The 15,251-nt window shown below is 27.9% G+C and overlaps 1 protein-coding gene across 5 annotated transcripts; it reads right to left on the bottom strand.

Moving 5' to 3' along the window:
* Nucleotides 1-216: 216 nt before the first annotated feature.
* LOC145976993 (serine/threonine-protein phosphatase 4 regulatory subunit 4) lies at nt 217-15,084 on the bottom strand. 5 transcript variants are annotated; one of them, XM_083108602.1, is made up of 18 exons: nt 14,805-15,084; nt 14,539-14,618; nt 11,696-11,946; nt 11,479-11,552; nt 11,058-11,164; nt 10,462-10,691; nt 10,219-10,341; nt 9,729-9,832; nt 9,185-9,376; nt 8,951-9,109; nt 8,698-8,880; nt 8,179-8,625; nt 7,986-8,100; nt 7,662-7,701; nt 7,459-7,529; nt 7,139-7,184; nt 5,417-6,876; nt 217-1,039 (listed from the first exon to the last, which is right to left on the bottom strand). In XM_083108602.1, exons 1-17 carry the CDS (start codon nt 14,859-14,861, stop codon nt 5,421-5,423), a joined length of 3,735 nt encoding a protein of 1,244 aa, XP_082964728.1. In that variant the 5' UTR covers nt 14,862-15,084; the 3' UTR covers nt 217-1,039; nt 5,417-5,420. The 5 variants fall into 5 exon arrangements, with proteins under 5 accessions (XP_082964728.1, XP_082964726.1, XP_082964731.1 ...); XM_083108600.1 differs by having other exon boundaries at nt 217-6,876; XM_083108605.1 differs by having other exon boundaries at nt 217-6,384; nt 14,805-15,081.
* Between the last annotated feature and the right edge of the window lie 167 nt (nt 15,085-15,251).

The raw sequence follows: 15,251 nt of genomic DNA, 5'->3' as shown, positions 1-15,251 counted from the left end.
TTATATATCGTATCTAAAATTGCGAAAATTTATGCATTAAAATATGTGATTGTAATAATAATAAGTTACATATAAAAAAAATATTATTTATAGTTTTTAAAAACTTGGGAGAGATTTATAAGGAATTAATTTCTCTAATCTACTAAATATTAATAAAGGAAAAAAGAAACAAGCTTTATATAAAGCTATGTAGATAGAAATTTTATAAATCAAATATTCAACAAGACTTCTTTTTGGTTTATTAATGATATAGCATGTAATATATTAAAGCATGTTCACAATATTGTTGACAATTGTTAATAATCCATAGCTCCGATCTTTATTTCTCTCGCATTTAACTATATTTTTATTACAGATATACTTCACAAAAATACAATTTCGAATATTTCTTATTTTTATAGGAGTAATATAAGTAATAAAAATATTGTTTCACAAATATATTCGATTCCATATGTATATTCGTTAATATATAACTTGAATATTTTCTTTTTTTTATTCAATAAGCTTTTTTTGTCATCACAGTTTACTTCTCTTCTAATGTAGAATAGTTAACGCTTGAAATAAGACAATTTACATGATTAATTAGAAGAAAAGTCACGCGATCTCGCAAAAAATATAAGTTTATTAATAAAGACGAAAGAAACGTAAAATAAAAAATATATATACATATATATATAAAACGGATAACATGTATTACATTCTCTTAATATATCATTCTCCTCCATATACAGAAACAATATAACAGTGCGTAAACTTTTACTCTATACATACATATATATAATTACCTCTATTTATTTCTGGCACAAAAGTTAATTTATAACTTTATATATCTTTATAAAAATAAATAGCAGTATTTTTAAGCAGATTAAACACAAAATCGCATTACCTCTACACACATTTTGATCCTTTTACTATTCAAGTACAATCTTCGATCAAACTAACTTGCTTATCTCCATATATATTAGTCTCCATATCGTTGCTTTTTCTCTTTCTCCCTCCTTATTGTATATGTAAATATACAATTTGTAACAATATTTTCCTAAATTGTAAGTTTTTCATATATGAAAATTTTCTAAAACAGTGAATGTATTTTCGTTTGCATAAAAATAGATCATAATGAGAATTTGGAGCACAAAAATTAGATTGTGAAAAATATTTTTATATCTTAAACATGTGAGAATATACGCACATTAATAATATTGGTGTTCTATGTAATCGTCGTTACTGTTTATATCTTCTATTATTTATAAACTTAATCGAACTACAAGCCGCATAGTTACATTTAGTTGTGCCAAAAAAATGTCATAGTATCAAAATAATTTGTAATATTTATGTCTATGGTGTAACATATAGTGTATATATAATATCAAATTAATATATCAATATTTATTTGAGAAAAATAAATTGTATTCTTTCCATATTCTTTTCATTTTTACGGAATTTCGTAATATATTATATAATATACCCATAAGTGTTATATTTTAAAAATCAAAATACTGCAAGTTTTGGTTTTTGTTTGCATATAACTAACAATTTTGCATTAGATATTTGTGCATAAAAAGAACAATGAAAAAATAATCATAAGATAATTTTATATATAATATAAATTATAAATCGCATATAATTAAACAATCGTCGCTGTCGTAACATTACTATAACTTATCGTAATATTACTATAAATTTTGATCACTACACTATATAATGGCGTATATATATATTACATAATAAAATATGCACATAAATGAAACTTTTCAATCCGTTTTCCACTTGTCCACAATATATATTCAGAGAATGCTTTATATACTAATTTTTTTAATAAATTCAAATGGCACTTGTATACTATAAAGTTCAATAAAGTAATATAATGTGTGTGTGTGTGTGTGTGTGTGTAGACACACACACACAGTATACATTCAAATATACAATATACACAAAATATTAAAAAAGATATAAAAGAGATTATACTTAAAAAAAAAAGAAAAAGAGAAGAAAAAAAAGAAAAAATCAAATTTTTTTGTAAGAGAATTTAAACTGCAAAATATGAAATGTTCTCTTGAATCAAATAGTGCAATAAATTAGAGAACCTTTAATTTAAATTAACTTTTAATTTACCTAAGGAAAAACTAAAAATTTAAAGAAATAAAAAAATTATCTATTGTTATACATTCAGAATATAATAATAAATTACATAAAACATAATAATTCCATTAATATTAAATAAAAAAATTATTATCTCAATCATTAAATTATTAATTTTTAATGCGAAAAAACAATATAGCATATCTTTTTTAAGATATTTTGTATATACTAGTATATATAATGCCTTCAAAACTTTGTACATCGTTATATATCATTAACAACTCTCTTTGGTTTAAAAATGTTTTTCAACCAAGTATATTTAAAAACTCAAGACTTATTAAAATATCGAATTTATGAATATCTTATACACTAGAAGTTCTCAAGAATAGATCATGCGAAGCTCTGATATATTCATTATATTCAGAGCTACAAAAGACATTATTGTGCGGTTGGATCGTTTGCACTATTCATATTATCCCAAAATGTCTTAATCGTGAAAGGAATGCAATTCTTCTTAGAGGAATTATACTTTTGAGAGATTTCAGTATACAATTTAAAATTTTATCTTTTTTATATCTTTTATAATTTTTATTTTTTTTTCTTGTCTTTAAAAGTTATTTATTTTTTTCATTGAGACATAGCATTTACACTGAAACCTCACAATAATATATACTGCGAGTATATATTATTGTGAGAATATATCTTTTTTTCTATGTATTAAGCCACTTTCAATTGCAGAAAACTGCAGGCGCAATACTCTCTTACGGTGATAGAGAAAATATGTTCAAAATCTCGCGAGTAATCATGTGAAATGATATCTTTTACGACCTTGACCAGAACAAGAATAAGAGTAATTAATCTCATTGGAGTATATCAGAGCCCTGTATGATCTACTCTTTCAAGGTTGCAGTGTATTTCTTAACTTATATATACATGAATAAAACAGACAAAGCAACGAAAAAATTAAAAACAATTATTTAAATGCTCTAGATGCATATATGTTTCTTCATTATAAGAGGCTCCAATAAAAATATTAGAAGTTTACATTTTTATAAAAATGCAAAGTAGATTTTCTTCTTTTTTAAACTTATGGCTTAATGGAACCTTTTCTGTTGTGTAAGAAGATGCTTTTTTGATGGAAAAATGTAGCATGTGTTACTAAAATTAAAATATAAATTTTATTTATTTAGAACCTCGTTAAAATTAGTGATTTGTGTATACAGAAGTTCTTATGCAAAAAAATGCTAACTTAAAAAAATTATATCAGTGTGACAACTCGAAAATACATATTAATATAAATCTTGTCTCGATTCTTAAAAGGATTCCAATAAACCATATATTTGAAAAACAGAAAAAAAATGATATACTTTGCATCGTTCCAAAAATATTCATCATTAATGGGACACTCTGAATGTATATGTATTATTATATTGGAGGAAAATTTAGTCATAATTTGAGATCTATGAATTGAACTAAACTTATATTCAGATAATTAGTTCTTTATAAATAAGATAATTTAATGTCAAATAACAACTCTTTTTCTTGTAAAGAATTATAATTGATTTGTATAGAAATGAGCTTTTAACTATATTATACAACTTAGCCTTTCCTTAATCTTTTACATAAATAATAATTAACTTAAATAATTTATTAACAACAGCAGCTATACTGAAACATGAAAATAATAATATATATCAGATTTTTAATAATATGTTCCTATATATCAGATCTTTAATTGAGATTCAAATGCAATTTTGATTAAAATCAATAAAGATTACATGTACGTATGTGTATAAATATTTATCTATTAATCTACTATATTATATATATGTATAAAATAAAGTTATTTTTGTTAGTTTATTTTTATGCTATCAACTCTATATATATAGAGCTAATAGCATAAGTGTGAACTAAAAAAAAATAACGATTTTTTCCTCAAATCTCAAATCATGACTATAACTTTCCAGATCTCTCATAGACTATATCTATGCAGACTAGATTCTAGCGCTCGCTATTAGAATAAATCTAATATTTTCATTTAGTAATGTTTTATCCTAAGATCTAGAATTAACTCATTTTCTTAATAACAACCATTTTTAATACTATTAGCAATTAGAAATTATAGCCTTACTGTGTTAGAGGCCAATATTATTAAATATGTATCTCTGAAGTAAAATATAAACGAAATATCTCCCTCTCACTTTTTTTATTCTATAATTTTAAATCGCAAAATCTAAAAAACAGTCTTTCTCGAAATAAGCGTGCATGTTTTTCTCTTCATAATTTGATTCAGCAAATAATAAAAAATACTAAAAAACTCAATATTATAATATTATCTCATATAAGTACATAGGGCCATTTCATGGACAATTAATTTTGTATAAGCCTAAACATTCTTAATAAAACTCATCTTTTATCGCCAATCAACACTTCCCAAAGTTATTATATAATTAATTATGTAATTAAATTTCAAGCTATGAATAAAAAAAATTAGATAAAATATCAAGACTTTTAAAAAATCATTTTATACTATAATTTTAAATATTATTAATCGAGTAGAAAATATTCTGTTACATAAATAGAAAATAAAACGATAAGTTACAGATATCTGCATTACATTAAGTGAATAATGCAAACTCTACTGTACACAAACTTTTACAACGAACTTTTACAAACGAATTATAAAAATATACCCTGTTTTAGAGCGTGAATTAGAAACAATGGCAATAACTGATATGTTAATATAATTAGCATGTACATAAAATTATTATACGTTGCAAATTTAATTTCATTAATGTCAATATGCAATTAAAGTTTGTATATATTCTCAAAATAATTTTTATATGGCCATAACTTCCTAGATAATTTTAATATTTGTAAAATTTGCGATTTCTCTTAGAATCTCTTATTTCAGAATCAGAATTATATTGATGATATTCTACATTAAGATATGTGATTTTAGATTTGAGAAGATGGTAGAGAGAGTATACAACGGTACGTGTATACTTTACAATTTAAAAAATAAATAAAAACATTAATATCGTAAATAATATCGTGGTTTACAATATGGATATTGAATATTACGAAATTATCTGTTTATTTGCGACAACGTTATGTTTGTGATGCTAAAAAATTAATCACATAAAATAAAATTTATATTCAATTATAAATTTCGCAAAAAAATTTCAAAACAGCTATGTATTATCGTCAATCAATATTTCCCGTTGTAAATGAGTTTGAAAATCTGCATATGAAAATCAACATATGGTCGCTAAATGCAGTCATGAAAGAGTTATATAGAAATTATGCAAGAGATACATAACAGAAAGAATAATACCGTTTTATAGTTTCTTCATTAACAAATGAATAGGGTACCTTCCTCTTGGTGTTCCGCTTGCGCTACTCTGTGCTATTACATTTTTTGTTTGAGAATGTAGTAGCATCCTACATAATTTGTCGACTTCCTCATCACTCGAGCTAAATCTACTTAAATGTCTGTCGCTAGTAGAACTTCGAATGTCATCACAGTTCTCGACGTCGAATCTCAATCGCGACTCCACGTGTACGGGGCTGGACGCTCTGGTAGCGGGCGCAGTTCTGCTACGAGACTCGATGTTTCTCAAAGGGATTTTGCTAAGACCTTGATTATGGTTCACATCCAATGTCGAAAAGTATCCTTTTATAGTTCGACGTACCGTTGTGTGATCCTCTAGACTGTGGCGTTTTACGTTTTGCTTCGTTTCTTTAGAGTCGGGTAGCTTCAAGCTAAAATTTGTAGAATGACGTTTCGTGCGATCTAGCACGCACTTGGAGCTAGCAAATTTCAATTTGTCCTTATCGAGTATCAAAGAATTTCTCTTAAATTTTTCGTCCAGAGATCTCTCTTGGCTAGCGTCCCATCCAAATCTAGTTCTTCCGTACGGCGCGGAATATCTTTTAGTCTTAGATGACTGCTGGTCGCTCAGATTTTCCTTCAACATATTACGCTGCCGCAAACCTTCTTCATAATCTATCGAAGTTGGTGTGCTTCTCATTGACGGATCATCATTCTCACTCGTCCTACGTTTCATGCAATCTTCGTATTCAACAGAGGAATGTCTCTTGAACTTGGGCTTATCGAAATTCACGCTGTTTCGTCTAGATCGAATCGTGCTGTTATTTGGTCGTCTCCTCGTGGCGATAAAATCTTGCAAATGCGGAATTTTAGATGCGCTCGGCGAAGCGGAGAATTGCGCGGGTATCCTGATACCCGCGTCCACTAAGAATTCATCGTCGGACTGCATCACGGGTATTTCCGGCATGGAGCTAAAAGCCCAACAGGAATTATAGTGAGCTGCGTCTGTCAGTGCTCGCAGACCGGCAAAGTTCGGCGCTCTATCCTTGTCACCGATGTTAGTAGGAAATTCATGCGAGTAATCCCGCCCTGTTAGTAAGGAATGCTGTTGCGATTCTTGCTTATTATCTTCTCTTACAAGTGATAAAAGAAAAGGCTTTGACGAAGCAAGGGCGGAAGAGTTGTTATATTCGCTCGCTTGGATCGATTGTTTTCGAAATTTTGCGCGATCGTTGTCAGTATCATAATACGAACCGCATTGAAAAGTATCGCTACTCTTATATTCTTGCTCACACGTATCCGGCAATTGCAAGAGAGCCTGGAATACAGCCAACTTGGAGCAGCTACATTGTAGCTTTTGCGTGATATGATCATTAGACGATCCGTCCTCAAAATTAAGGTGCGACGTGTTAGTATGCGAATTGAAATATCCTACTCTTTCCCAAGGATGTGTTAGTAGAATTCTGTTAGAAATATAAAGCGGGCATAACTTACAATTAAACTTTTTTTATAAGATTAACATTAATAGAATGTTAATTTTTATTATAACATACATATTATTGAAAAATTATTTATATAGTAAAATATAAAACTAGATAAATTTTTGGCCATTTATAAAATTTGTTATATATAATTGTAAATTTTTTCAATTTGAATATAAATATAAATAATTATGTTATTTTTTAACATGCATTAGTATACTCTGTTTTACTCAATTTTGCTTACCTTGTTTTTAAGTTTTCAACAGTTTGGCGCGATGGTGCAGCTCCATCTGCAAGACATTAAATTTTAATTGAAACAAGTTAAAATCAAAGTTATTATTATTAGTTTTGTTATCAAATCTCCTTTTTTATTCAATTAAATTTTAAAAAATAATATTTTAGCTAAAATTTATTTAACTTAATTGCTCCCTTTAATAGTTAACACAAAACAAAAATTAGTACTTTAAAAAATGGCTTGGGCTTGTAACACAGATGACAGGATTACTTGGACACGGTTTTCCGCTTCCCAATTTCTGTTATCATTAAATAATATAAATTGCTTACATTTCATTAATAACAACTTTGTTTCGTATGATGCTTCATTATTCATCACTGGACGCTCACCTTTTGATTGCCTGAAACATAGATTGCACATACATCGACTTAATAACGAATAATAATATAATTAATAATATAATTTCTGACAAACATATTATTCTATATATTTATCTTATTTAATAAATTAATATATTTAATCTCGAACTTACAATCCTCTTGTAGAACTATCACTTCCTGTTCTTGTCCAACCTGAAAAGAATAAATATTTTATAAATATATAAACCTTTGACATACTTATTTCTCATTAATGTGATGAATTAATAATAATATTTTTATAACTTTATATATATGGAATAGAACAAAGTATGTTATTAAAGTTAAAAAAAGATTAATGATCTGTTTATACAAATATTTTATATAAACGTAATTTTTTAAATTGCAGATATAATAAATACAATATACATAAATAAATATCTAAACTTTTGATAATAACATTTAATCAATAAAGACAATACATTAATGAATGTTTATACCTTTTTTTACTATAGTTCCAGTCGCTGACTTTCCTGCACCTATACCCGATAACTTTTTTTCTTCTTCCAACTTTTTGGCATCTTCTATGTCTTGCTTGGTAAGCTTTGTTGTTAACTGAGCAAAAAATTAAAAAAAAAAAAATATATATATATCATATAATCTGCACATTAATTTATTAAAAATTATACTTACACTCTGGCCTTCATATTTGACATCCATTTCGTCTAATTTCTGTGTAACATTTTTTAAGATAAATAATACATCTTTATCCTTTTCATTATTAACCAAGTGCCTCACAACCGATTCTAATGATGTCAGTAATTTCTTATCAGTTGGTATCCACAGTTGACTCTTTAGTTGTGGTAGTAAAGATACTACTTTCATTCTTATATTAGCTACCGGATCTTCGGCCAGATTCAATAATACATTGAAAAAATGTTCCTTAAAATAAACGGAAGAAAAGATTTCCAGCGCCTCGATCATCATACGGACAAACATCATTCTGACATAACAATCAGGATTATTGGCTAAATCTGTAAAGATTCTATTACGTAGTTCCGCTCTTTGTATAGGTTTCATGTTGTATCGTAAAAGAACAAGAAAAAGTATTCCTGCGGCAAGACGTACCGGTATCGGTCGCTAAAAATTTTAAATTTAAACTGTTTATTAAATCTACAATATTTTCAGTAAAATGAAATGTTATGAACTCACTGCATGCAAAATTCTGGAGAAAGCCATTGGCACAAAGTATGAGTATATAAAATCACTCGGAAAACATTTAGGTAAAATCTCTAGCTGCGCATGCATCAATGACGCCATTCTCCAATTATATGTACCCGCAACTTTGGCCTCACACTTTAACAAGGCTTTACCTATTTCCATCAGAGTAGAATCCTATAATACAATAAATTAATATAATAAACAAATTACCTTGAATTACAAACTGTTATAAAATTTAATTTACCACTCTATCTGTTCCAATAGTTTGATTTTCAGCTAAACATTCCAATGTTATTCCTATATGAGGAATTAAACCTTGAAGTACTTCCTCTGAGTCATCTTTCAGTAATTTTATTAAATTTCCTCTGATACGTGCACTTTTTGATCCTAAAACCTTCGTCACCTACAAATTATTACTTTACTATATATATACAATATTGCTATAATAATTTAATAAGCATAACATACTTAATCTTACTTCGTGAATTCCGCACGCAACAGTTCTCCGGACCATATAATAATGATCACTTGCCAGTGCATCAAATGTCGTAAGTAATGCATTTACATCATCTGGAGAGCTTGATACAAAAATAAACATTGCAGGCAAATTAAATGCACAATGTCTTCTGCATTCGACATATCTTTCATCTTGTGTAGGATTGCTGCTAATCTAAAAATTTGAAATGAAATATGAATATGTTACAATTAAAGAATAACATGTCAATATCTTTGGAATCAATTTACATAAACAAAATAATTTATAAAAATACGTTATTTATAATTCATATATTTGCAATAAATATATATGTCTATATTAATTACTACACAGTAATCTATTGTACCATATTGTACTATTGTATTATGATATATATGTATATACATATATAATTATATATATATATATATATATATATATATATATATATATATACATAATTATATATAGAAAATTTATTTAAAATTTAATAAAAGATATATTTAAATAAAATTTAATAAAATTATATAAAATACTAGATACTCACAAATGTAAACTGCGGCTTTTCTTTCTTTAATGATGGTATTCCCATCTGTGCAAGTTGTTGAAAATATTTCAAGAACCATGTTTTCTCTGATGTTGATAAGCATTCTAAAATTATATATGTCTTTATATTATACACATATTTATATTATATTTAAATATATCTTTAAGCATATATTTAAGTATATTCAATTACTATGATAATTTAATGAGCATAACATATTTAATCTTACTTCGCGAATTCCGCCTGCAATATTTATTTTTGTATCAAGCTCTCCAGATGATGTAAATGCATTATTTACGACATTTGATGCACTGACAAGTGATCATTATTATAAGATCATTATTATCCGGAGAACTGTTGCATGCGGAATTCACGAAGTAAGATTAAGTATGTTATGTTTATTAAATTATCATTATCGTTCTGCTTGAATATTATTATTTAAACATGCACTGCGCGCTGCCAATATAAATGCAAAAATGATTTCTCTTACTTTCTAGGCCAAGTACAAGTTTTCCCAATTCTTGAGCTATTATACATATCACATTGTCTTCTGATTTAGCTGCATTTTCACATAGTTTTTTAACAAGCGGTGCTATTATATTTTTTATTGTATCTATAAATAATTTGTTTGAATTAATTCCTGCTGTTTATTACAAGAAATATTTTTTCATTTCATATAATTTATTCATTAAAAGCTGAAATAGCTCTTTAAAACATTGATTATAAAACTCACCTTCCTGAAGATGAGGTAGTAAATACACTATTGTCTGTACAGAGGCATATCTTACATTGCTTTCTTCATCACTTGCTAATTCTACTAGAGATGGTAGTAAAGCAGGTTTCACAGACTCAGCACCGAGACCCTCCGCAACGAAACGTAATTGCAAACAAATATTAGCGCGCACATCACTATTTACATCCTGACAGAGAGAGTGTACCGTTGGTAGAACTTCCTTTTGTATCCTAATAATGTTAATGATTAAATAATGGGATGCTTATTTATCGAATAAAACATTAAGCAACAAATTATAGATTATTTAAATATAAATAAATATATAAAAAAAATATATACAAAAAATATAAATCTCTAAATAACACTTTTTTTATAATATACAAGAATATAATAATAGATAATAGCTTAATGAACATGATTTAAGTTGATTCCATTAATAATACATGAATAACTGATACATAAAAATTTATGAATACTGATAGGAAATAGTCTTAAAAACATATTATTTTATTTAAAAATTTTGTACATTTTATTATATATGTTACAATCATGAAAGTTAGATATATTCAAATATATAAATAAATGTATATACTCACATAGCAGAATCAAATCGTGTACAAATCTTTCCTAATAATCTGCTGCATGTTATTCTGGAATAAATAGGTTGTGACAACTGTCCTTTACTTATAGTCAATGGAAGAATCTGTAAGAGTATTTTTATTACTATCCATTCAAAAAAAGAGCTATTTTATTACATTTAGATAATGTTTCAATAATTAAATTATAGTGCTAGTATAATGCTCCTTTCTTAATTTTTCATTTGCAAACTAAATGTATAATTGTATTTTACTTTACTTTCTTATACATCACTTTATTTATAAAATTGTTTATTGACATAAATATATTTTATGCATTAAATACATTGTGAAAACATATGCTTTTTCCCTCCAAATGTAATAAAATATTGAATATTGATATAAATAAAAATATAGATTTCTAAAAATTGCCTTTACAAACCTGTGCTCTTACAACTTCTACCGGCAGTAACTCTATCACATCCAGTAAGGTCTCCAACCATGCGTGACAGATAACTTTAACATTGACACATATAATCAAAATGAATTAAAGTGAAATGGAAATAAAAATATAATATTTAATATTCTTAATTGTAAAATTTTACATTCTATAAAATAATTATTGTTATTTTAATTAATTAACAATTAGATGTGTTTACCTGGATCACGACTCTCCAGAGAATTTAATATACTTTGAAGGAATGTCTGACTGAAAACATTATGGCTGACAAGCTTTTGCTCTAAAATTGTTTTAAATGTAGATGATGCTGCTATGTGAAACTCGGTTGATGCAGTAGCCAGAGACTGCTGCATCTTAGGTACCACTCGAGACATACATGATTGCGTGTCGGTAGCTAAAAGACTTGGTAGATTTTGTATAACACTAAGTTTTTGGATCTCTTCTCCTTTCCTGAAAAAATTTCAATATTTTTTCAAGAAACATCAATGATGAAAGATAGGTTCTGCAATATTTCATTCATTTTTATATTATATAGTAATAGTGTTAATATAATAATTGTAGACATGCTATCCTCAGTCCTGGATTTTCTCGCATTTAAAAAGATTTATATTTTGATTTTATGGAAAGAAAGAGAGATGAAAGCAACAGAGTCTAGCAAATTGCACTTTTTATTTATATAAAAAAAGAAATTTTTTTATACTTTATAACAGACAAATTTACATTTTCTAATATCCATTCAATTTAAATGATGAGTAAGAAATAGAAAAAGTTACTCTAATAACATTCTGAGATATAATTCTGACTACATATGAGCTCATCTAAAGCAAATATTTATAAGAGATATCGAAAGAGAATTTTAAAGAATATTTTAAGAAATGTGATTCAACATGAATACAATTTTGCTTTCTTGTGGCAATTAACATAAGTTATCGATTAAGTTATTTTGTCAATTATATCAATCAAAATGCTTGTGAAAATTCTTTGCAAATTTCCAAAATCGACATCAAAGAAATCAATATAACAGATATTAAATGTATCTATTATATATTATTCCTAAGTATTTATTATTAAGTATTTATTATTTTATTTCTTAAGTATTTATTATTATATATTTTACATATTTTCACTAAGTATCTGTTGTTATATTTTTATAATAGTAAATAATAGGTACCAAAATATCTATTATATTTACTACTGCAAACTATAAATATATTTAAAAAACGAGACAACTTCGCGGAGAGCGAATTTAAATGCGTATCTATAGATCAATTAACCTAAAAATCTCGAGGTCTGTAAACTTCTCACAATCCTGGTATATCACTCCTGACATTACGATACTCGGGGGAATACCTCTCATTCCCTTGGCTATCTCTTTAAAGGACTATAATTAGCGTGGTTTACGACAGGACAGCACGCTCCTTGAACGAACGCGCGTTATTTTTAGGAGAGCACGAGTGCGCGCGCGCGTGGAACGTGAGATAAGAAGGGTGACAAACTCTGATTAATTGTAAGGATGAACCTACGATTGATCACGCGTCCAAGGCTCTCGTTGCGACGGAGAAACACCGCACCGTATAACACTTGTCGTCAATTAACTACTTACGGATCGGACACGATCTCGTACAGGACTTCATCTCCCTCTTGCAACATTTTCAAGGCGCATCTTATTCATCGATGTCGCAGCCAGCGTACGCGCGGAGGGAATCGATCAATCGTCGTGGGCTTACTCTACGCGGACACGGCACGCGCTCCCATGACACGCGAGGAACGCGACACGACATACGGAGAACACGAATGACAGCTGGACGCGAGTGAAGTGAGGCAGCCTCTCTCCGTCCGCGATTTCCACGCTATCGATTGTATCTGATTTGCCGTCGATGCTGCACGAACGCGCCCGAGTCACGTCGAGCCGACACGAATGCGACCCACGTACTGGGTGGTAAAAAGATACGTCGTGATGCATCGCGCGACGCATGTATGTTCTATGTATGCATTATGCGCCGAGGGCGTCGTCGTTGCGTAATTCCCGGTGTGCGACACAAAGGATGATTTAACGATCGCGTCATCCTGCAATCCGATGCGCTGGTACGATGTATCACAGGAAAAAACATCCACGAGCGGATCTTTCAATCGCGCTTCTCTCCGAAAATCTGTTCTGAAAACGCTCCGATTAATAGAACGCGATCTTGGATTGATTTAACATAGGAAAAGTATTCGAATTATAATGTATTTCTAGAGAATAACATATTAATTAAAATTCTCAGTTTAATTTCAAAAATTCCGATTTGAATTATCTTGCTAGATATTAAAAATATAAAAACTTTTAATAAAAACATGTGATACGATCTTATTTTATTTTAGGAATTTTTTATGAATAATATATATCTTTAAGAAAGCTTATTTACAATCGTGTGTACCTGTAATGAAATGTTAAAAATTGTGCGATACACATAAAATTAAATATCTATAAAAATTTAAACTGAAGATTTCGATGATTTTTTTGATGTGGATATGATTATTAATGGATATGATTTTTAAAGATATAATTACGTCAGAAATTACCGCATCATTGAAGAAATATTTTTTATTCTGAAATCATGCTCAGGTTCGCGAGACTTAATTAATGCGTTGACCTTGATTCGGTAATCGGAAGCGGATTACGTATTTCCGATCAAGGTTTAACAACAAGTTGATGTATGCGAAACTGCTCTCACGCACTTAAGAATAAAATTTTATGATAAACTTAGAATTTTAAATTAGATTTTTATATATCGCCCAAAATTATAAAAATCTTTTAACTTCTAAAAAATATGAAAATCATTACACACGTACACAAAAGAGTTATGTAGGATATGTAAGACTTCTAACAAATAATAAAAATAACATTTGTAATGAAAAAAATAATGATGATGATAATTTTTTTTTATGGAGTTAAATATTAATATCGTATAAATCAAAAACTTATCTTTACAAAAATTGACAAAAAATTATTTTAAATATATTTTTAATTAGATTAAGATCTAAGACGTGTAATCTACTTACAAAAGAATATGAATTGCTCTATCTATAGGTCTCCTTTCCAAGTTAGCATCCAAGGAGTGCTTTCGCAACTGTTCTTCATTCTATATAAGGATATTTGAATAAAATTGTAGTGTGAAATATTGAATCGCTGGACGTTATTAACATTAATATCTGAGAAAAAAGTTTTCAAATGTTCTAGCTAGTAATAAAAAATTTTTTAACAAAATCCGTACGTATATAAATAAAGATGTGAAAATGTTAAAATCTTATTGATATATATTACATACCCTCACGTCGGGTAACGGTTTATCTAACTGAAGACTCGCAAACTCTTCAAGTTCCATGATTGTTTATCCATACGATTTTGCTTTTATCTTTGTGTTTTGTGTGTGTTGTAATTTTATATAACCTTATTAATATTTCATCTTTATTGAGAACAAAAGATATGTTTATGTTAAACATAATCGAAACGACGAGACAACGCGTATAATTATAATAGGATAGGATATCTGTCATTATGTCACACGCACGCGCACGCACACGCACACAGAGAGAGAGATACACACACACACAGATATATATATATATATATATATATATATATATATATATATATATATATATATATATAGCAAATTGAATATAAGCAGAATTATAGAAAATGACAAACTGAACATTATATACGTAAATTAAATATATAACATATAAAGCATATTAATATATTAAATAATATA

This window comes from Camponotus vicinus, unplaced genomic scaffold (genome assembly GCF_025532165.1).
Source record: "Camponotus vicinus isolate PSW18456_S1 unplaced genomic scaffold, iyCamVici1.0 SCAF_9, whole genome shotgun sequence".
In the NCBI taxonomy this organism is placed as follows: domain Eukaryota; kingdom Metazoa; phylum Arthropoda; class Insecta; order Hymenoptera; family Formicidae; genus Camponotus; species Camponotus vicinus.
This window is presented reverse-complemented; position numbering and strand designations above follow the sequence as displayed.

Excerpts from the sequence above, each read along its gene's own strand:
- LOC145976993 (XM_083108600.1), bottom strand. The coding sequence starts at position 14,861 with ATGGAACTTGAAGAGTTTGCGAGTCTTCAGTTAGATAAACCGTTACCC. Across the intron at positions 11,165-11,478 it reads TAGAAGTTGTAAGAGCACAG|ATTCTTCCATTGACTATAAG; the intron begins GTTTGTAAAGGC and ends ATACTCTTACAG. Across the intron at positions 7,185-7,458 it reads AAAGTTGTTATTAATGAAAT|ATGGAGCTGCACCATCGCGC; the intron begins GTAAGCAATTTA and ends AATGTCTTGCAG.